Source organism: Notolabrus celidotus, chromosome 3 (genome assembly GCF_009762535.1).
Source record: "Notolabrus celidotus isolate fNotCel1 chromosome 3, fNotCel1.pri, whole genome shotgun sequence".
Taxonomy (NCBI): domain Eukaryota; kingdom Metazoa; phylum Chordata; class Actinopteri; order Labriformes; family Labridae; genus Notolabrus; species Notolabrus celidotus.
Genome location: NC_048274.1, coordinates 33,612,972 through 33,637,005, shown reverse-complemented (window position 1 = coordinate 33,637,005; position 24,034 = coordinate 33,612,972). Strand labels below are relative to the sequence as shown.

General features: G+C 41.0%; 1 protein-coding gene across 1 annotated transcript; it reads left to right on the top strand.

Moving 5' to 3' along the window:
• The first annotated feature begins 997 nt into the window (after positions 1–997).
• tmod2 (tropomodulin 2) lies at positions 998–23,707 on the top strand. The gene is made up of 10 exons (XM_034680538.1): positions 998–1,120; positions 12,453–12,670; positions 13,957–14,113; positions 18,848–18,970; positions 19,303–19,377; positions 19,463–19,593; positions 19,674–19,781; positions 19,891–20,034; positions 20,960–21,104; positions 21,628–23,707. The coding sequence occupies exons 2-10, from the start codon at positions 12,545–12,547 to the stop codon at positions 21,657–21,659; spliced, it is 1,041 nt and encodes a 346-aa protein (XP_034536429.1). The 5' UTR covers positions 998–1,120; positions 12,453–12,544; the 3' UTR covers positions 21,660–23,707.
• The last annotated feature ends 327 nt before the right edge of the window (positions 23,708–24,034 follow it).

Here is a 24,034-nt window from a genome sequence, read left to right as displayed (position 1 = left end):
ACAAAAACAAAACTATCCTGGTTAACTGATTTAAATCTAAGCTACATATAAATATTATTAAGTTTACAATTTCTCCAAATGTAACTGAACAATATTGACCTTCAGACTGTCCACCTCTTTAAACAAGATTATTTGAAGCCAAGTGACTTGTTGAATAACAACAAGGGGGCAGTATTTGGTATAATCTAACCTCATGAAGTAAAATGAAACTCTAAAAACCTACAGTTTACTTTCAATCAGATTCAGCCATACTTGATGCTGTGAATATGACAATTCCCCACTTTAGGTATGAGACACACATCTCACGGAGCCGAGACTCCCCTTTTTTCCAGAAGGGAATTCTGAATGTTTGTTTATTTATTCAGACAATTTTATTTATCTTATTACAGTTATAACAAAACAAAAGAAAGGCGTAGTAGAAAACACATTTTATTTCAGACCCATTAAGGGCCCCCTCCCCACTTGGGCCCTATGTAGACAGTCCCACTTCTCCCCCCACTACAACGCCCTTGCTAATCACTATTTTTTAAACATGCTCTGTTGCTTTCTTCTGAATAAATAAATCAACCTATGAAAGTTTCATTTAATAATGTACCTGAAAATAGCTACAATAAAAGAACATCTTAACTCAAAGTCCATTTGGAAACTTTTCAAGTTTCGTTTTCAGGTTTAATTGCTTCCCATGGCCTCAAGCAGCATTTGGAGTTTGTGATCATTGTTGATGTCATACAAATGATGACATCATACCCAATAAAATGTACTGAAGCAGAAATACATAGCTTATAAGTTCATAAAATGATTTCTGAAGGCAATATCCTTTAAAGTGCCGAATAAACAATCAAGTGGTTATTGTATCTTATTTTATTCGATTATTTTCCTATTTTTCAGTTGTTTTGTCCTTCTTATAAAAGGGGCGGGTTGAGTAACCTTATTGGTTCACGCATCGCAGGTCCTCTTCCTATTGGCTCCTCCAGACGTCGCTCAGACATCCCTCTGCCCCTCTCTTCCGGTGTTACCGCCCTGGGTTTGAGTGAGAAATCAAGCAGTGGAGAAGACATCGCATTCATTGGGAGGACTGGTGTTATTTGGAGACTCCATAGTTAGGTCCCATCAGCCTCAGGTAAGAAAACGAATAACTTTTGTGTGTTAGAATAACTATAAGTGTTCAATGAGCTTATTGTTTGACGTCCTGTCACTTTGTGCTTTAAAGCTGGTTTAGCTAGCAACTTAAGGGTTAGCGCGTTAGCTGCAACATGTCATCGGGCTGTTTCTCATGGTGCTGCTGCAACCGACACATGTAGCTCACTCACTAAAGTTAATGTCACTTAAAGCGCTTGGTATGGCTTTAACTAACTCTTTGCTAATACGTGGTACGTATTCCTCGGGTGTTATAACCACTAATAACATGTTTACTGTCAGCATGGAGATCATAAACATGTCAGGGACGAGTTAGCTAACCTCGTCCTGTAGCTTTCAGTGATCACAGGAGAAGGATGAAACTAGTCCAACTAGAGAAACCAGGTAACCTTCTAAAGAAGATACAGTGACTGATGATTTAAAGTTTATTAACCCTCATGTTATGTTCGTTTCTCTGGAACAGCAATAAGGTTTCTGGGTCAATTTGACACGGGGCATATTCATTTATCCAAAGGTGTCAGAACTCCAAGAAATCTAATTTTTAACTCCATTACTAACCATTCAAATCAACATTTAGTCCATTGGTGTTCTTAAATTCGCCCAGATCATGGTTCAATGAGAATAACTCACTCGTTTTTCATTGAAATGATTGTTAAAACTTTTTTTAATGTACATTGGAAAGCCCTAAATATAAATACAATAGTTTGACATGACATAGATGTTTGTTTATTTTATTTTACTTTTTTCATATATATATGAAGTGACCCGCAACATAATAGGAGGGTTGGTATGGTTTATATTCCTGCTTATGGTCTCTAAAGGATTCTGGTGTGTGTTAGGTTTATGGTTATTGATTTATTGGGATAAATGGTGAATACAATGTTAAAAAGTAACGCAATCTCTATCAGCAAGACAATACATTTCAATGACAAGGAATCAATACCGTGAGTGTTGGATTGTTAGACTCAGACAAGAGTGTTTTTTTTGGGTTAGATTGTTGGTGGTATGACTCATAGCAGTGTGGAGGGTAATGGGAGAGGCTTTAACAACAGCACTACTCTTTAGATAGGTGCAAGGTCACTGTCACAGATACACTCCTTGTTCCAGAGCTTATGTGAGAGCTTATGTGGGTGTTTAAAAGAGGTAGTTTGACCAGCAAGGCTCAATGGTGAATGATGGGTGTGGTCCCAGTCTTAAGGAGGACGTCTGCATATAGAGGGGAGTGTGTTTTTCCCTTATTTAAAGCCTGAAGGCAGGTAGCCCTCATAGAGCCTTGAAGCAGGTAGAGGTGACTGCTGACAAGACAGTTTTCATGCTACTGCCTTCTGTTTTAACTCTGCAGATAAACAGGCTCCATAAATAGTATTTGTGTAACCTAAATACCTTTCTCTAGAGAGTGAAACCTGGCTGTGAGTGCCCAGTTTCAGCCTTGGTGTAATGCATCCACAGGAGTGAATAGCAGCTTGTCAGGAGTTGTTACAAAGGCGTGAAAGTGTCAGCCTCTCCTGAACCTGTACCATTCACTCGGCAGTCCTTGCTGAGCTGAAAGGCAGAGTACTCATTTGAAAACTGTTCTCATTATTAATAATAGTTTCTGTTTGTGGGTGTGTGTGGGTGTGTGTCTCAAGAGTGCAGCTAACAGGGGAGTATACAAATCATGATGTGTGTTGTTGGAGAAACACCCCACTTCCTGCCTGGCACTTGCCAAGTTTGTACAAGAGTTGGCGGTAGAGACATTTTTGAGTGAATGAACAAAATGCTGATTGTTTTTCCCTTTTCTGAAACATTGATTCATTGACTTTTCAAATGGAAAAAACAATGCTTTTATCCAGATTACCCCCCGTGGCTGTCACACACTGATATCCGGTTAAACATCTGTACCATCACCACCTCTGAAAATCATTGTATTATTCTGTGACCTCTCAACGCTGTTACTTATGTAATGCTTTTAACAGCAGGGTCGTACCCTCTGTTGCTGTCTCTGTCTTCTTCCATCTGTTTCCCATCATTTCTGACACAACTCAGGAGGCCGACCACTACACGGAGAGAAGGATTGAGTAACAGCAGGGTGGGGAGAGTGAAAAAGAGGAGTAGGTATGAAGGTGGGTGGAGGAAGTGCAGACTCCAGTCCCAGGGGTAGCAGAGCTGGGTCATTCTAACTATAGTCTGTTTTGTGGGCGGTGTTCTGTAATAATACAATAACCAGTCAGTGCTGCATGTTCATGTCTCAGCTGGGAGTTATTATTTCTTCTTCCTCTGCTTCCAAGGTCTAAAACAGCAACGGAAACCTGGGTTGTAAAATCTCTTCTGGATGGGTATAAATTTGATATGTGCCTTTCAGCTGTAATGGGTTATGTAATATGAGACGGGTATATCTGTGATGGGGTCAGATATCATATGATAGACTTACAGTCTAAAATAATCTTGTAATTTCTACATGAACGTTGCTCTTTGAACGAAGCTGAGTGTTTTTCTGACCTGCAGCATGTTCAGACGTGTCCCTGTGAACACTTTCAAACCTTTGTGGAGGTCCAGATGATGACAGAGATAGAAAGAGACACTTTGTACAAAGCTTTCACTTTTTCTATCGCTCAAGTAAAGGAGGGATGAACTATATCAGATGTTTGCTGATATCTGATATGCTGATATTTGAAAAGCCATTTTGGCCAATATGGATGTGATACATCACTCCTGTGGAAGCCCACATCTTCCACACATAGACTGTATAAATAATGGACGTAATGGATAGTATTTGTGACCTCATCCATCTGTTTCTGAAGCACTGTTTTAAGGCCAATCGTCTGCTGGATCCATATTGGATATGCTGAAGTCAACCTAACCTTCTGTCGAGTGATTGTGACGTAGAGAGGTGGGCTTTGAGCCTCCTCGCCAACAGCTACAGTTTTCCTGCCTGTCAGTCAAGTCAGCTGTGCCTCTCGTAATGGAAAAGTGGTAAACTTAATCTTTTTCGAAAATTCCAGGTTATGAAAAAATTCACCCTCAATTGGCTTTTTTGAATTGGTGTGTATGTGGTTTCTGGTACTTCCAGAGCCAGCCTCAAGCGGACACTCGAGAAACTGCAGCTTTTAACCAGCGTCAACCTCCGGTCTCAAAATATGAAGCCCATGCGGAAGTGTTATCAACTGCAATTCATCAATCCACTTGAGGCTCGCTGCAGAAACACCAGAAACCACATACACACCAATTAAAAAAGACGATCTTACAGCAGAAATAAACATGTTTACAGCCTGGTTCAAAAAACAGCTTCAGTCTACGTCGCTAACTTCTCTATCGGCACACACTGTACGGGGGAGGATTTTTTTTCTAACGCGAAAGTTCAGAAGATATTAAGATTAGAAGATTTTGCCCAAATCAGGACATGACTCACTTGACTGAAAGACAGGAACACATAGCTGTTGGCTAGGAGGCTCAAACTCCGCCTCTTTACATTACACTTTGACTAGTTGAGTTCAGCATTTCCATTATGGCTGCTGCCAACGATTGGCTTCAAAACAGCGCTCAGGAACAGAGGTTTGACGTCACGGATACTACGTCCATATTTTATACCGTGTATGTTTTTAACACTTCTGCTTTGGCTTCAATTCTTGCGGCCGGAGGTTGCTGCTTGCTTCCACCACGATGAAAAGCTGCTTATTGAGAGCAATGAATTCAATGACTTCTTGATAAGCTCTTTTTCCTTTGGGGGTCCCTGTTATATTTAATTGCTGAATGACTGAATCAAGTCTGCTGACAGGTTTTAAAGGTGCAGATGTGTTTTGGTCCTACATTTCAGAAACCCTTGGTGCTGAAGGATGAAGGTTCTTGAGATGCACAGTTAAAGCTCCTGTGAGGAGTTTTCACCTGGTTATGAAGCAGACTAAAATTTACTCTGAAATCTCTTCATGACCTACAAAAGCAAACAAGACCATCACCCTAAAGACGGACTATTTCTATACATTTATTCATATTGGTAACAGCTGACACTAGAAGATGTCAGTCAAAATGATAAACTACACACTGTCGTAACGGCCTCTGTTCTCTTGGCAAAGTTTCAATGAGTGATATGTTAAAAATGTGGCGTACTCATGTACAGGACAAACTAAATGTGAAGATATAAGATGTACCACTTTCTCTACGGGGGTGCAACCAGAAAAATCCTCACAGGAGCTTTAAATCTGTACTGTTAAAGGCTGTTTTGCTCCTCCATGCATCACCTTTGCTTCACAATAGGGAAGGGCATTTCAAGCCAAAATACTATTCGATAATCATTGGCATCTATTCGATGATTATTCAAAAAATATACACACACACACACACACACACACACACACACACACACACACGAACACACACACACACACACACACACACACACACACACACACACACACACACACACACACACACACACACCTGTCGCATTAACAGCCCGTTTGTGTGGCAGTCTTGTTAACCAGCAGCAGGACGAGGTGCTGCTAGTAGCGGGCACTGACAGCATCTGTCTCGGTCTTTATGTCAGCGTTTCTGTGACGCGGTGTGTATGTTTACATTTCATGTACTACGTGTAGTAGTGTGAGATTCAGAAACAGAGCAGCTTGTGTTTTCTTCTTCTTTTGCTTTTTAATGCAGTTAGCATTCTTCTTCTTCTGTTACTTAATGCAGTTAGCAAACAGCTTTAAGACGCTCTGTAGCCACCGTCTGGCGGAATGCTGTATTACAACCAGGCACAAGTAAAAACGATTAAAAATTGTACCTTTTTAAAATGAGAAAATATTCAAAGTCGAATTAGATTTTTGATTTTTAAAGTGAATGAATATTCAATATTGGAAAATCATTGCCTATCCCTACTTCACAAACATTAATAGCTACTTTGTTTGTGTCTGTTTCAAAATACTTCATATAGCTAACATGTTGAAGCTTGTTGGCATGCCTAAGCTGTCGTGTGTTTGCGTGATCAATGCATCATCTTATCAGCTATAAATATTGGTGGGAGTTTTATCTGCCGACATGAATAATGCACATATTTCTTGTGAGCCACTATAACATTATCTGTTCTGACAACCTGAGGAGTCAGCATTGGATTTTGTGTTGCAGTACAAACCCTCAACACAGATTACTCTTTATGCAATTTATACAGAGTGGATCACTTTGATTGGAGCTTCTTTGAGGAACTTTGTTCTGTTGCTCATTTTGGTGCCCCCTGTAGATGGAGCGATACCTTGTATCTCTTTGTTGATGTGTGCATGTGAAAGTCGTGAAGTTTGACAAAGACATCTCATCCTGCTTTCTGCCTGTAACTCCTCACAGTGGTTACAGGTCTTAAAAATGACAATATACAAGATGTTTGTCTTTTTCTCTTGGTTTGGCTTTCTTTCTAAAGGTCATGAAGAGGCATCACTGTCATTCTCAATCTAATTAATACACAGGTAAAAACTCTCCATGGTAGCTCTGAATTAAGGCTTAGTGTCATACAGTCTCCCTCCTACAAGGTTTGTATCTTTTTTCCTCAGACTGGGGAAAAAAAACCTTGAGTCCATGTTTCTGGCTGTGTCCTGGTGCTGTCCTCAGTAAGATGTTTCCACACCACACAGTAGGTTACTGGTGAGTTTGACAGAGCTTAAGGTGAGTGTAGAGTGCAGACAGGTTTGCAGTATTATTGGCCCTGAGCCATATGTTGTTGTCTCGAAGGATTAGCAGATGAGAGACGGAGAAAGGAATCAATCAGATTGGACTAATAGATCCTCTCAGTGTCTCCGCCTGGGCTTCCACCCACCCATTGCCATCATTATCCCTGTCTGCATGCTCCATTACTCTTCAGTCTGCAGGGCCCCACAGTCTACTGTGCCTGTAGCTTTAACTGTGTTGACTATAAGTCAGTGAAGAGGAAAGTGTTTTTTAAAGACATGGATAATATGTTAAACAGCGTTGGGTTGAGCTGATCTTGCTATAAGAGCATTATGTGTGTGTTTGTGTATGCAACCCCTGTGTATGCGACCCCTGTGTGTGCGCCCCATGTGTGCGACTTAACGCTTATCCCTGGCTGGAGTCTCTGCTTTTTCCAGATCTTAGTCAGAAATGTAATCCCATCATTTAGCCTTCAGCACATCTTGGAATCAGTCCGGGTAACTTAAACCAAACGATGACCACAAAGTCATAAATCAAACCTGATGCAGCACTAATCTTTCCATATGCTCTCTCTGGCACCAAAAAGACTTGACTGCTGTGGAATCAAATAAAAGAGTGAGGCCTGGACATGTGGGATTACAGCAGAATACATCAAAGTCTTCATTTTCAAACATCTATTTCGACTCTGGAAAACTGGCAAGCTGTAGAATGGGAATACAAGCATATTTACTCATTACAGCCTCCATATGTTCTCATGTGTTTCTCTGGACCTCGTTCATGTTGATTATGAAAATTAACAAAACTCCCCCCTCAGAAAAAACAAGAGCCATGAAAAGCCTTGTCATGACATCATGATAAGTGAATCCTGGTGCCGTTTCATGATCACAGCACAACAGATTACTACTCTGAAAGCAAAGCAATTTTCAAAAGATTTGGATTAGTGGGATATTTTTAATCCATTAGATATAATGTTCAAGATGAGTTAATTCTCTGGTTTGATGCTGTGTCCACATTTCTTTCGCGTGCTTTATGCACGTCATTCCAAGGATGTTCTTTTACAAGCATATTTAAAAGACGGCTTGAGTTTTTATCAGAGATATTCTAAAGTCACTAGTTTCCTATTTTTCCAACTAACTGAGACGTCTAAAAGTAAAGCTCAGAAAACAGTTAAAACTGAGTAGAGTGTAATTAACAGAGCGAAACCCGTGTGATCCCAGAGTCTGCAGGTAATGTCATATTGCTTTACTGAGTGTGGTTAACATCAGCAGAGCTAGCACCACCAGCCTTACGTCCACATGTCTGTGCTTGTTATGCAGTGCTCAGGTTGAGTTAACCAGACACAGCTTACTTGCAACTATAGACTGTATCAATAATGGACATAGAGTCGTGATGTCACGTCACACATCTGTTCCTGAGCGCTGTCATGAAGCCAATCATTGGCAGAACTCTGAACTCAACAAAACTTAGTGTGAGGTAAAGAGGCGGGGTTTGAGCCTCCTAGCCAACAGCTACAGTGTTCCCGCCTGTCAGTCAGGTCAGTCATGGTCTTAAATGGGCAAAACTCATAATCTTAATATTTTCTGAACCGTTGCGTTAGAAAAAAATCCACCCCTGTACAGTGAGTGCGATCCAGAAATGAGCTATTCAGACTGAAGCCGTTTTTTGAACCAGGCTGTAAACATGGGTGTGTATAAGGGCTGAACGATTTTGGAAAATAATCTAATTGCGAATATTTTCCTTGCTGAGTGACAGGTATCTTTTTTTCTCCACTGCCGAACGATTAATCAAATTCAAACCGACATCACGATGTAATAGAATGCAATTTTCAAATCACAAAGGCTGCGATTTAAAAAAAATAAAATAGAGTTTCATGTCCACAGACGCAACCTCACGTGACATGCATGCAGTAGCTGGCCATAATGCAACTTTCAGCTGGTTTGCCGGCGGCCAAAAATCTCTGAAGAACGAGACACGTGCGAGCGGGGGATGAAGAAAACAACTTTGTCCACGCTAAGTTTTTATTTGTTATTTTGTCGTTGACATCTTTAAAAATGGCCTCAGCAGAAGAACCGATCATATTGAGGCGTACAAAATAATCAACTCGCTGAATATCAACATGTGGAGCAGGCTTCTAAATAATCTCCACAGACACAGAGTCAGTGAAGACCCAGACAACATGTGGATTTACTGCAACAGGACAACTGAACACAATCATATTTTAGACTCCCAGTGTCCAGTTTTCTGTCTAATCGTTCTCATTGAGAAAAAATAGCATGTTTACGTGGTCAGGTGTCAGCCAGGAGCGCAACCGGGTCAGAATCAGTCCGGCAGCGGAGAAAAAAAGAGACCTTTCACTTAGCCCCCAGCTGAGCGTCTCCGCTGTGAGCAACACCTTCAGTCAGCTGGTTCACATCCAAACATGCTTTAAACTGAAAACACTTGTTTGGCAGAATGTTGTTAAGTAGTTGTGGTGAAAGCTTACAAGACTGCAAGTCAAAGGATTCAGTAAGTTTACAACTGTAATTGAAGTAGATAAATAAACCTTCTTTCATATTAATTCATGCTTCATTTGCCTTTATCTTAAAATAAGCCCTATGAGAAAGAACAGTTTGTGTATAATACATCTGATATTGTTTATTATAATACAGATTGATTTGTTGCTTGTGTTTGTTGAAAAATACATGAGAAGAGGACCTTGAAAAAACAATCGCAATATTAAGGAAAATAATCGCAATTAGATTATTTTCCCAAATTGTTCAGCCCTAGTAGTGTCTGTTATAACTCTTTAACAGAACACATACTGAGGTAAACAACGTGTGGGTTGATTTAAAAAAGTTCAGCAGAGCGGGCTCAGACCAAGCGGCAACCTCCGATCTAAAAATATGAGTCCAATGCGGAAGTGTTAGAAGCTGCAGTTTATCGAGGATCCGCTTGAGGCTGGCTCCGGAAGTACCGGAAGTCACATACACATGAATGGGGAAAAGACAATCTTTGCAGCATTAATAAACATGTTTACAGCCTGGTACAAAAGATGAGTGTAGTCTGAATAGCTAATTTCTCGATGTCCTCTCACTGTGAGGGGGGTGAATTTTTTTCTAATTCGGTAATTTAGAAGATATTGAGATTACTAGTCTTCCAATGAGAGGCACAGCTGCCTGCAGGAACACTGTAGCTGTTGGCTAGGAGGCTCAAAGCCCGCCTGTTTACGTCACACTGGCTCGACAGAAGCAATATGGCTGCCGCAGCCGATTGGTCTCAAAACAGCTCTTCAGAAACAGTAGGGTGACGTCACGGATCCTACGTCCATATTTTTTACAGTCTATGGCTCAGACTCATTGTTTTTGATACTTTGTAGCTCTCTCTGCAGCACATGAAGCATCACAGCGCTTAGGATGAGTGGTGTAAAAGAATTGTTGAACAGTGCACAAAAGTTTCACATCTTCTTTTCTAAAAATGAATGAATTATTAGAATCTTAGGTACCTTTGCATATCTCGGTCATTGCACCACATGGATGTAAAACAAGTTTATCTTATTTATTTATTTGATTTATTTGTAAAGGGACCATGTACAATATTTAACATAAATGTCACCATCTGATGCATTGTACCAGAGTTAGCTTAAAGCTAATTTACATCTGCAGTCCCTTGGCAGGTCACAATTAAAACATCACATTGTAAAAACGCCCACTTGCACACACACACACACACACACACACACACACACACACACACACACACACACACACACACACACACACACACACACACACACGTTATAACATGTTCTGTTGTTCTGTAGATGTAGATAATCACATGTGTTTTTTACTCCTTTTATTTCTCAGTTTGCTTTTGGTATTATTATTACTATTATCATTGTTTATTTTTAGTGTTATCGTTTATCTACCTTTTACACTTATTTTACACTTAAATATTAGCTTATCTATTTTATTGTATTTCCACTATTATTTATTTTCTTATCTTTTATTATTATTATTAAATTATTATCATTTATTGTTTCATTTTTTCATTCGTTCACTTATTTTGTGTTCTGATACAAAAAACATCACTTGCTTTAATTGTTTACGTTGCTCTTTGGTACATAATGTATACAAATTCATACAAACAGATCTTTGAAAAGAAGAAAAGAAAGTTTACTTCCATTACAGTTCAAAAATGTACTAAATAGTCCACCGTGATAGTAACCGGTGATTTTTTTCCTCTTTTTAATCACTTGTCTTGGTCTCCAGATCTGTGTCCATCATAGCTCTATAATATTTATTTGACTAAAGTTCTCATTTTGGTCGTATTTCAAGGTCCACTGTACCTCATTCAAAACCCTCCTCCTCTTGCACCACCAGATAAGCTCCACTGCAGCTTGAATGGCTGATCTCCTCTCTATTGGCTAGCTGTTATAAAACCCAACAGTAGCTGTGTACTATCCTTCACTTCAGTGTTTGTTTTCATGAACGTGATTGAACTGCTGCACAGTAGTAAATGTGGGTGAGGTTATTATTGTACGTCATTATATTCATATGCTTGGTTTGATTGAACTCATCAGTGCTGCTGACATTTGGGCCCGGCTTTATCTGCTGGCACTCAGGCTTGTGATTGCCACTTCTATGACTCACATAGTCATTTCATAAATACATATGAGGAGCTGTAGTGGTGCAATTAAGGAGGGGGAGGAGAGTTGGTCCAGGACAGAGGCTGAAAGTGAAGACAAGAAGTGAACGTTGAAAGAGACTCTTCAGGGATTTCCTCTGAACTGGAGAAATCAGTCAGGGAGCTCCGGGGAAATGACACTAAGTGTGTAAAGAATCCTGTGCTGAACCGCTGAGCTGAAGAACAGGATGTTGTTCCTGCAATCATTTGAATTAGGAGACATTGTAGAGGTTTCACATTTAACATGAATCACTGAGAGTGATGAGCTATTCTTACAAGGAAGTACTTTGTGCCTCCTCTGTTCTTACACATACCAACACAGCTTTGTGTTTCTTCCTTATTAATAGAGCGTGAGAGCTATTTGGGAAAGTAAGAGTTTAAATGTGTGTACAGTTAAGCTTGCGTGTGTGTGTGTGTGTGTGTGTGATTAGGACTTAAACCATCTGTGGAGTCCTGCAGGGAGTCTGGAAATCATGAGGTCATTTTAGTTTGGGACTGTGGCGTGGGAGAGAGAACTGAAGGCAGCATGGAGCCTCTTCATTTAGCCTGACAGGATACGACACCCGCTCCTTTACTCTGTCTGAGCGTTATTTGCTCTTTACTGCTGAGTTTCTGCCTATACAAATATTTAAAGAGCTTTCTCTTTGCACTGTTTTCAGGCACTAGTTCTGAAAAGAGGAGCCATATATATGCTTTTGTAATGTCATTAAACAAGCTTTTTGATTGATAACTATTTTTTTTCTCAAGTTACAAATCTTTGAGTTCATAATGAGTTGTTTTTGATCCTCTAGGGAGTGGTCAGAGGATTTGTTTGAGCCTTTTGTTCCAGCTGTGTATGTGTTGCATCACCGCAAGGCCTTGTTATCCAGCCCAGCTGTGAGCGACTATTGTTTCACACAAGATGAGATAAACAAGGGTCGGCTCAGTTTAGGTTTAAAAACATTACGCTGTTTGGTTCAGCTAAATAGAAAGATGTGTTAAGCCCCATCACAACTCATGTATTTTGTGTGTCCTCCTCTTCTTTTCAGGTGTCCTTTTCTGTGGTCTGGAGCTGAGAGGCTGAGAAGAAGAACTGTGGTCTGCTGTTCAGTGTTCAGCATAGCGAGCTTTAGCCGGCACCATGGCGTTGTCATTCAAGAAGGACCTGGAGAAGTACAAGGATCTGGACGAAGATGAGATCCTCAACAAACTGTCGGCGGAAGAGCTCAAACAGCTGGAGGTGGCCCTCGAGGAGATGGACCCTGAGGTCAGTAAGAACAAAGTTGGATGTGATCCAGTGTTCCTTAGACGGAGGGGGGGGGGGAGGGGGGGGAGGGGGGGGGGGGGGGGGGGGGGGGGGGGGGGGGTTAGAGTTCCTGCAGCACAATGATTTAAATGAAAAAGGCTTCATTAAATTAGAGACTTAAAGAATTGCATGCACTTCAATATACTTCATATGAGGAGGAACTCGAACTTTAAACATGCACCACTTGTCACAAGAACGACTCCCCCTTATTTGACTTTGGGAATCAAAGGGTGACTTTTTCCTTTCCACCCTCCAGTATCACCTCCCAGTCCCCGGCCGCAGTGGTTTGGGAAAACAATTTAAGGGAGGGAGTCTGAACTGCAGTAACTCTGTCAGTGTGCTGCCAAGTGTTTGTGTGTTTATTTGTGAAAAAAGCTTTAGAGTATAATGAAATCCTCCCCAGGCGCCTGGGCGTTTTATTTAAACTTCAGCTTCAACAGAGAGAGACAGAAAGTGCCGCAGTGACCCACAGGAAGGGCTTAAAGCCGACAGCCTGCAACAATGAGGAAATATTACATTTTCAACCTTATTCTATTGAGTACAAAAAGTACACTTTGGTGCATTCACATAAAGAAGCACTGCGTTTAGCTTCTTTGGCTACAGGCCAGATACATTTTCACACATCCTCATTTACCTCTCCCCAGTTTTGCGTCCCTAAAACAAACTGTCCACAGTTGGATGAATTTTTGTGTCAAGTTTAGTTTGCCAGAAGGTTTAGGCTGACATGCATCATGTTCAACTACTTCTCAGTCTGTTTGCATCCTGTTTAGAGAAACTTTTCATTCATGCCTATCCGTCTGGGGCTCCTAAACTCCTACATATGGACTGCTTGAAGATACAAGACAGGCCGCAATATGCAAAGGATTAACTGGCCTTTGTGTGCAGAGCACAAAGTGAAATATATGCCAAAGAGGAGAAGACAGCCTGTTTCCGCATCGGATACAAAGTCTGCTTAAATAGATTCAATGCTGATCTGATGAGAGTGTACATATACGATCTAACTAACATCACAGACTGAAAAGGGGTCAGAGTGGGCAGCAGGACAGCAGGACAATGAAACTTTTGTAACTGTACTTTTTGCAGCTTAATGGAAGAAAGAAAGGTTGAAGCACTTGTTTGGATGGATTTGGCATATTGATACATTATCAGCTTCAAAGAAAATAGTGGTTTGTCATTTACCCTTTACCCAAGTCTACAGTGAGGGTATTAATGTTGTCTCCTGTGTATGGTATGTCCTCTCTCTGCAGAATGCACTTCTCCCTGCGGGCCTACGCCAGAAGGACCAGACAGTCAAGGAACCAACAGGGTCGTTCAACAGAGATGGCCTCCTGAAATATCTGGAGAAGGAGGCCATGGAGCACAAAGACAGAGAGGATGTAGTGCCCTTCACCGGGGAGAAAAAAGGTGTGTGTCGGTCTATAATTCTGCATAATGCAGCACGAAAACCATGAGTACTTCTCACATGAACATTTAAAAGACTCATGACGGAAAATCCAAACGGAGAACTCTGCAGGATGTTGGAACTTTGAGTGATTTCTCATTGTTTTGAGACATTTCATTTAAGATCTTATTGTTTAGGTACATATGAACAGAAACAATGTCAACAAAGAAGGTTAGAGAGATTGTGATGTAAATCATACCCCAGTTTTTAAGATCAGCTGTTCAATGCCTTCTCTGGGGATGATGAACTGAGGTGTGTCTGTGTCTGCTTCACTAGTATACACACACTTGCAGCACAACTACTGCTCTGCTGTCTCAGCATATATTATTAATGCATGTGTCTGCTCTTATGCAGTGAGGGGGAGGTGTGTTTGTACCAGGGGAAAGGAGGTAGGCAGCATCAAGGGAGGATGCAAGCCTGGGATAAGATGTCCTCAATGTGTCTTCTTATTAATGTTAGTGGGTAGATTCATTGCTTTGTCATCTCTGAGGCAGATCCGAGCATGCCTTCAGACCCAACAAACAAACGATATAGCATGCAAGAGAATACACAAACTGGCATTTAACACTTCAGATTTTTTACCCTGTTTTGTAGCAAAAATAGCTAAAACATAATGAAATGTTACACTTTGTGCCACTCAGATCTGTTTTTGAGATTTCTCACCTTAACTGGGTTGCTCAACACTGAGGCTCAGTCTGAGTTTTTCCAAGTCAAAACCATGCAAATCTGAGCCTAGGCCTTAGTAGAACAGAATGGAACAGAATGTTTTTCTCATATTAACATAGTTTTTAGTTGGCATGCCTTTGTTGACATGTGAATGAACTAGTATCTAGATGATCACAGAGGGGGACATGAACACTGCATTGATTTAGTGTGGCAGTAAACTCGTAAATAAACAGAGAACGGCTCTTTTTAAACAGGTTTTGCAACATGAATACTTCAGTTAATTCTTTTCTATTAGACAGAACAACAGGAAAAAAAAACATTAGTGAGAACAGGAAATAATTCCCGCGCTTGGAAAACCAGTGGAATTTATTTTGTTTGGATCTCCAGAGATCTGCACGTGAGTCTCTCTTTGGAGAGGAAATACGGTGCTGACATCTTTCCCCTGACCCGGCTCTGGCCTGTTGGAAATGATACTCCCTTCGTGGGTGTGCATGCAGGAGTGTGTGACAACATGGAAAACTCCAACCGCTGTGGTGATTCTGTGGAATGCAGCTGACTCGCTTCCCCTTGTTATACTCGCCCCCTGCTGATAAATAGTGTGTGTGTGTGTGTGTGTGTGTGTGTGTGTGTGTGTGTGTGTGTGTGTGTGTGTGTGTGTGTGTGGGGTGTGTGTGTGTGTGTGTGTGTGTGTGTGTGTGTGTGTGTGTGTGTGTGTGTGTGTGTGTGTGTGTGTGTGTGTGTGTTTCTCCCTTCAATAACACACGTAACGTCAGAGGAAACAGCCTGCTTAAATACCTTGGAAACCACTGCAGCCTTATAACCTGTTTAATGCTGTTACATTGGGTCAGTCCTGCTTTTGTCTTGTCAGTGCTCAGGGTTCATCCGTCTTATCTTCTAACTTTTGAATAGCAAGAAGCGTTTCATTAACTCTCTGTGGTATGACTGTATTGTGAGATCTGCTCATTATTTCAACATGTTGATTGAGGTTTAATTTGGGTACAGTTGCCTAAGTCATCATATCTCAAGTATTTAAATTGTCTCAGTAATTAGCTCTTCATTGGTTGCTGCTGTTGAATCTTATTAAGGTCTGATAAACATCTGGTATGTTTCCGTTACAGTAGAGGGTGCGGCTGTTCCGCCAATGAAAACACACAAATGCACAGCAACTCTCTTCACTTTTCTCATGACGAACTTTCCATTTAGTCGACTTGTGATACGGAACATGCACTGCCAAGTCTCTTACTGCTTATTATCTACTTGAGACATTTCAGTTTAGGGTTCATTCTGCTTCATTGAAGCTGGTTTCTAACATTCTTGTTTCTGAATGTTGGCCTTATTTCTATCATTACCTCATCAAGTCAGTTGCTTTGATCTGGAACTGCAGAATAAATTGAAGAAATAACTCAATGAAAACCAATCGCTCATTTTAAGCACCAGTGATCATTTACAGCCCTTATTTTGGTACAACAGTCATGGCTTATTTGATGCACTGGTACATACATAGTTCTCCTGAGCAGTAAGGACCGTGTTGATCTTTTTGGTGACCTCATTTGGTTGAGTTAACAGTTTTTTTTATATGAACATATTCATGTCCTCTGGTTTAATCACTGTTCTCTAAACGCTCTGACTGACTAAATGATACTTCTTGCCTGATGATGTGTTCCCCTGCTGTGACTTAGCAACATTAATATTGAGTGATATTCATCCAGTGATATCCAAAACTACACTATAGAGAAGGTGTTCTCAAACTTTTCAGCCCGACCCTCAAAATATAGGTGTCAGGGGCTTAAGACCCTCGAAGTAATAAAATGTTGCTTCATACTTAATTTAGCTGGTCTGTAGAACATTAGCCTGATACCTACATGCAGATGTGGCTGTGTTTCCTGTGCTGTCATGAATTAATCTGCTGCTAATGATGCTTTAGTTCACTAACTCTAACATTTGGAGTCATCAGGCTACAAAGATGGACAGAACGTCTTGTGTCTGAAGCTCTCCAGAGGGACTGGCACAGGAATCTGCCTGATGACTGTATTTACTGTTTACTAGCTTTCAGGAAATCTGATTATATTTTTGTGTTTGCCATGTTATATTTCAAATGTAACGATCAATTCTGTCAATATTTTCACAATAATGGGTGAAATATGCAGCTTTAGATTGCTTCAAGATAAAAAAAAAAAAACTGGAAGACATCTTTCAAACCCCCCTTTAGTGTCTCACAATCCGACCCACACAAATCAGGTGAATCGCAGCTTTTTTTTTTTGAAAGTACACACATGCAAAAGAGATGGAACAAATAAAAACAAATGAAAGAAAGAGAAATCAAGTGAATCACACGTGTGTGTGTGTGTGTGTGTGTGTGTGTGTGTGTGTGTGTGTGTGTGTGTGTGTGTGTGTGTGTGTGTGTGTGTGTGTGTGTGTGTGTGTGTGTGTGTGTGTGTGTGTGTGTGTGTGTGTGTGTGTGTGTGATGTTATTGTGGATGGCGGACAGAATGAAAACACTGCAGTAATCTTCTAATCAGACACGTTCAGCATTGCAGCCCCCCCCCCCACCCCCCCCCTATGCTGTGTGCGTACCTTTACAGTCTCTTCAACAGCAGGATGATGTATTATATGTGCTGTTTTTTGCATCACACAGATGGCCGTTATGAATAACTGGTCACAACTAATTGAAATACATATAATGAGCTTCTTACCCGGCTTCTCCTGAGACAGAGACTGCGGTTAAAGCCCTCTAAACTCAGCATGTTCTTCCTTTGTCATGATATTGCTCTAACAGGCAGACACTGTGTTATTTACCCTCAGCAGTTTTCTCATTCAGTCAGTGATATATGGATCATACGGATGACTGTGGGGCCCTCTTGGCTCCGTCTTGTGTCTGAAGCTCTCCAGAGGTACTGGCACAGGAAGCTGCCTGATGACTGTATTTACTGTTTACTAGCTTTCAGGAAGTGCCAGAGCCCCCACTCGGGACCACTTTGAACAATTTGACTGGCATGAGGGACTCAGAATGGGGGTTTGGGAGGAGGGTCTGTTCGTGGGGTGTTTTTGTTGAAGGAGAGAGGCCTATAGAGGGACAGAGAGAGGCAGCCTCTGCATGGTCTCTCTGTCCAGTGCAAGTGTTTGTAATGCTCCAGCAGTGCAGGTTCAATTAGACTCCACTCATTGTTCCATGACTTCCTTCAGACTCGCCGTTTCTTCTATCAGATGGGTTACCATGGTGATAACATAGTTGTTTGAGTTCAACTGGCTGGGAATGTTGTGTAAAACAGCAGGAGGCCAACCAGACTCACTCAAACAACACATTTCTCTTGTTCAGACTTCACCTCTGCTAGAAATAGTCATTGTTTCTTTTCAGCAACATTCAGACAGCGCTTATTATTAGAAATGTATGGAGTAAACAACATAGTGACAATAATTATCCATTACTTGATCTGTGCTGATTCCCGATGAGCTCCAAGAAAGCATTAAACATCTAATCTTCTTAAGTAAACGAGCCAAGAAACACACAATGTGGTTTCTCGCAGGAATAGAGTTTAAAGCTCAAGAGGAGAGGAAGGTGTTGAGCATCTCAAGGTCCTGCTGCGAAGTGTGCTGTTTGTTTTCAGAGAATGAAAGTTAAGCTGTAAGCAACCTCAAACTTTAGTTGTAATCTGTGTTAATTCAAAACCTTTTTGTGTGTCTTATTTGCACTGTGGTTATATCTGGGAATGTGTCCATCTGCTCGTAAACAGACTCACAGAGCAGCGTTTGGCAGCCATGCAGTCTCATGACTGTGGCACAATGATAGAGTGCAGGAGCGGCTGTGGGAGAATAACAAGGCACATTAGCCAACAGTCGGACAATTCTGACAGCATTAGAGGTGTTGAGTAACATCTAATAAAACCTTCTCCAGGCCTGCTTGTACCTGTTTCCTCTGCATGTGCTCATGTCAGAGTCATTTATCGCTTGCCCATTTTTTACGAGAGCCGAATCATCTCTGTTGAGTTTAGAACTTGAATGACATCCTCCCCTTTTTCCGTCTGTCTCCATAGGTAAAGTCTTTGTCCCGAAGCAAAAACCGATCGAAGCATGTCAGGAAGAAGTCACAAAACTGGATCCAGAGTTGGAGGAGGCCCTGTCCAGCGCCACAGATACAGAATTGTGTGACCTAGCAGGTAAGAATACGTCAAAGTAAGGGACAAGGTGGTTGTTAAAAACCTTTAAAGCATAACTCTGTGTGAGATTCTTTATACACACTCCACAGAGTGTTGTGGTTGTCTTTGAGTCTGCTGGGACCAGAAAACCCAAGCACCTTTCACTCCACTGTGGAAGTCACTGTCCTTTACTGTGTGATCATGAGGTGAAAAAAGAACTCTGAACAAAATGACTTGTCTCTGGCCTCAAGATTAGATTACCTTTACTTCATTTACTGCTGCCTCCTTTAACACACGAGAACACAAAGTTCTCTCTACACATTCAGCAGTTTCTGTTTGCTTTTGTTTTGCAGCGATCCTGGGTGTTCACACATTGGTCACCAGTACGCAGACTTATGATGGGACTGGGAGTAAAGCAGGTTACAACAGTAAGTACAACCAGGGGATTAACCCTTTAAGTCAAAGGGCCCGAAAGGATCAATATTTTGACCTCTGGCCGTGTTTCTTATCTAGATGTGATCAAAGGGGAGAAGATGAATCCTGTGTTTGATGAGCCTCCCAACCCCACAAATGTAGAAGATACTCTGCAGAGGGTAAAAAGCAATGACGGCTCCCTAACAGAGGTCAACCTCAACAATATTAAGGTACACAAGAAGCACAAGATACAAGTGTGTGTGTTGTTGTTGTGTATTCCTTTACTAATGGCGGTGTGTGTTTTCTTCAGAACATTCCAATCCCCACGCTGAAGGACTTTGCCAAAGCCTTGGAGAAGAACACAAACGTCAAAAAGTTCAGCCTGGCAGCAACACGGAGTAACGACCCGATCGCTGTGGTGAGTTGGTGGCTTGTGGGCTTTTTAACAGCTTTGTTTTAACCAGACAACCCAGTGTTGAACATCTTGTTTTATTTTGTTTCTCTTCCCTCCTTTCTCCACTTCTCAGGCATTTAGTGACATGCTGCGGGAGAACAAGACATTGCAAGCTTTGAACCTGGAGTCCAACTTTATCACTGGGGCAGGGGTGCAGGCTTTGGTCGATGCACTGCGAGACAACGACACACTCATAGAGATCAAGATAGACAACCAGGTACTAAAGGCTTTGTGACACCCACTTAAAAACACATTAACGTTAAGATGCAACAAGCAACAACCTCTGTGGCTAAAAGATGTTATCAATTCAGAAGTGCCAAAAACTGCAGTTCCTTGCATTGCCACTTGAGGGATCCTCCAAAAGCAGCTCGGTAACTAATGTTATATGGTTTACTTTAGCGCAGAAGCACTCAGGTTTACAGCCTGGTACAAAGAGGGATGTGCTCATTCTCAGATTCATGACAGCTATACGAGATGCTACCTTTAATATAGCATATCTACTTCATTTTTATCAAGACTTTCTTATCATTATGTGTATTTAAAGGCACAGTTACATGAGTAACAGGTAGATAAAGATAGCTATCTGCCCACCTCATCCTGACTTATTTTTACTTAGCTTCTTCACATTACGGCCTTTTATGTAAATATGGTCACCCGTTAATCAAAATAGATCCGATAGGGATGAAAGAATGCCAAATCAATGTCTTAAAAAAATAGTCAACAAACTAATAGTTGGTAAAAGGCTTCATAGTGTAAAGGAAGTCCCCAAAAGGTCAGTGAAATTAAGGATAAAGTGCCATAACAGGAGTTTCCTCTTGGGTTTTTTCTTGCTGCCATCATTCAGGATCCATGTTCAGGGTCATAAAAAGAACTTCTCTAAGATAGTTTTGCCACTCTTGTAAACAAAGTTGTTTCACACAGCCTAAAGTTGTAAAAAATGTTAGTGCTAAGCAGTGTGCCGCTGAAGAAAATGCCAACAAACACAAACCACTGCCTGAATAAGACACAAAAAGACCAGCTGAAACTTTCTAAGGAAACAAGAGAGAGTTAAACGATATTCCTGTGGTCCATGTCCGCTCTCATAAGGTTTGATTCCGTAAAACAAGGTGATGCTTGACTCTCTTAATGTGTGTGTGTTTCAGAGGCAGCAGCTGGGCACCACCATAGAAATGGAGATAGCTAAAATGTTGGAAGAGAACAACAGCATAATTAAGTTCGGCTACCACTTTACCCAGCAAGGACCTCGCTCCAGAGCCGCTGCGGCCATCACCAAGAACAACGACCTGGGTATGACACACACACTCAGACAGACACAACCACAAGAGACGCACACAAATTTCAGATTGCAAAAGCTGGATGAGTCGTTGCTGGTCTCACCTTCCAGCTGGTTTCTCTGTCTTAGTAAGAGTGATGACGTCTCCTCTCTTATAGCTCTTCATCCTGTCAGAGTGGCAGTAGCTCAGGTTTGATGCATGGGTGTGGCTACGAGTGTGTCAGTGCATCAGAGTGTTTGAATGCAGTATTCAGGGTATTAACAGTTTGAGGTCGACACAGTGTGAGAGTGATGAAATCTCACTTCTTGTTTTCTCTACACGCTGACACATGCTGTTGAAATCAGTCCTAACTTTGACTGCTTAGCTACTGATGATGTAGAATTGTGTTTTCATGATGAACTAACAGGCCTGTGTAAGTTGAAGTTTGCACAGCATGTTTTTAGCTCTTTATTTTGATCCTTTTTACTGTGAATCAATTGGTTCTTGATAAAAAATGTTTTCCTTTGCCTGATATTCATTCCCCTTCTCCTCATTAGTCCGCAGGAAGCGAGTGGAAGGAGACCTGTAGAGGACAACCCCGACCTGTGTCTCAGCCAATCCTGTCGTTTCATCTCACCGTCGCTTGGAATAATTTCAGCCAATGCCCTGGTCTCATCTCACTGTGTGGAAACTTTAGTCTTGTGCCAAACTGTGGGGCAAGGCGTGCTCAACCAGAACATACATCTGAGAAGAAGGGAAATAACTGGAATTGCCCTCTCCCGTTCACATGTTTATACTTGTGTTTATTATTGTTTTGTTGTTGTTGTTGTCATGGAAGGTGTAAATCTAATTAGTTTTTAGTCATTCCATTTCAGCTGCTCCTTTTTTTGAGCCTTTTCATGGTCTGTCCAGACATTTATTTGTGTTATTTTCCTTTTATACTATGCTATAAACATGAACATTACCAAGTAACCGAAAACAATAACAGAAGCTAACAATGAAAGCATCCAGTTGCTGTCGAGGCCCAAAGCTTCTAGATGAATTTCTGTTGAACCAGTAAAAGTGAATCAGAGGGTGAAGTAAATCAGAGCCAGTTGAATCTGCTGATGCATACAGAACAGTTACAGCTGCGTCTAAAGTTACCGTAAGGTACGATGAGTAGTCATGTAGTAACCAGCTGACTCTTGGTTCAGATCCGATCACTCCTGTTTGTTCTATCTGCACGGTGCTCTGCAGGGGAAGTTTATCGGAGTTGCCTTGTAAAGCCGGCTTGGCTGTCTCCGGCTGGTGTATGTAACGGTTAAGTTTGTGCTGACCTCATGCTGCAGTCAGCCACAAAACAGATGCTGGCTCCTGTCCTTATATAAATACTGTAAGTATCAATGCTTAATATGTTATATCACTTCACTGTTATCCTTACAAAAGATCTTGTTTTTATGTGGTTCACATTCTGATGTTGGCTATTCTGATCACTCGTATCCCTGAACAGGAAATGATTACATGCTTTCTAGCAAAGTGAGATCATGCTGTAAAAAGAAACCGGATATTAACCTCCGTCTGGATTGAAGATGCTTTGACCTGCTCTTATAAATAACGTCCTAAATGTCTACTCAGCACACTGTTGTTTTTCCTGATTCTTAACCATGCCAAAGACTAACACATGCAGTGCAGAGTATCTCTATTGAACTTGGCTCTTGGTTCAGGTTTCAGCTTTGTCATCTTCAGGCACGTCCTCACAGTTCACCACATTCTCAAAACTTTGATACCACATTATGGCATTTAGATTTTTTTTTTTTTACTTTTCGGCCTTTTCTTTGATGTTCAGAAAGAAAGTGTGGTGTGATTTGGCAAACAGCTGGTGTGAAACTTCCTAGGTTGTGACCACTTGTGAAATGTTTCTATGAACCACATCTCACAGAAAGAAAGATCCTAAATTTAACTTTCTCACTTCCACACACACACACACATTTCTCTTGGCTCTCAGCAGTAACAGGTCATTCATTATGTAATAGATGACAATGTACTGTGTGTACCTCTAAATGAACCTCCATTGGTACACTAACCTGCTTGAGATAAGTATAACAGGACTAATTTGGGCGTTACTTGAAACTTGTACATATTGAATATGTGTAATAGGAACAATATGCCGGCATGGAGTCATCACTTGTGAACGTCATGTTTCTGTCGACCAAAAAAACGCCCCACCGCCTCACATTCCTGGGACTGGAGCTGTTGGGCTCAGTTCAGTACTTTGGGTTTCTTTCTGTTTACTTCTTCCTTGATCATATCTCTTAGTGTTTCCTCTTGGACCTGTTTTTTGTTTTTTAAAGATAACTGTGCATTGTTGGTGGAAACTGCTTCTTTGCCTGGGCTTGTTAAGAATATCATGTGATCATAATACTGTGTATATTAATTGTAAAATGCCATCTCAGATTCAAAGTGCACGCACACTTTATTGTGTGTTCCAACATTACTTTACACAGGTCATTGCTGAGATGTTTTTGTACCTTAAAACAAAACCCAGGTGTATGCTTAACACAAGGAATATGAAATGTAATATTATAAAACCACAGAACTGGTAAAACGCACTGCTGAATATACGACATCCTTGAAAATAAATGTTTTTACAAACTCTGACTATGTTTACTCAGCTTTGTGGCCCTTTAGTTAGGTATGTTAACAGTTGTTTTCAAATTTGTCAAGAATTCAGATAGTGAATATATTTCTTTAACTGTGTGGTTAAAATTATGCTTGGCTGTATTTTTAAATAAATGCAGAATCTGCAGAAATGAGCGTGCCAAATTATTATGCAAGTTGGTGATAAGAGCATATAACTTGTGAAAATTAAAAACTAGGCACCATTTTAAACGTTCTGTTGATTGAAAATAATATTTACTACAACTGTATTCAAACTTCAACAAAAACAACTGTTTTCTTTACATTTGTGTGCAAAATAAAACTGTT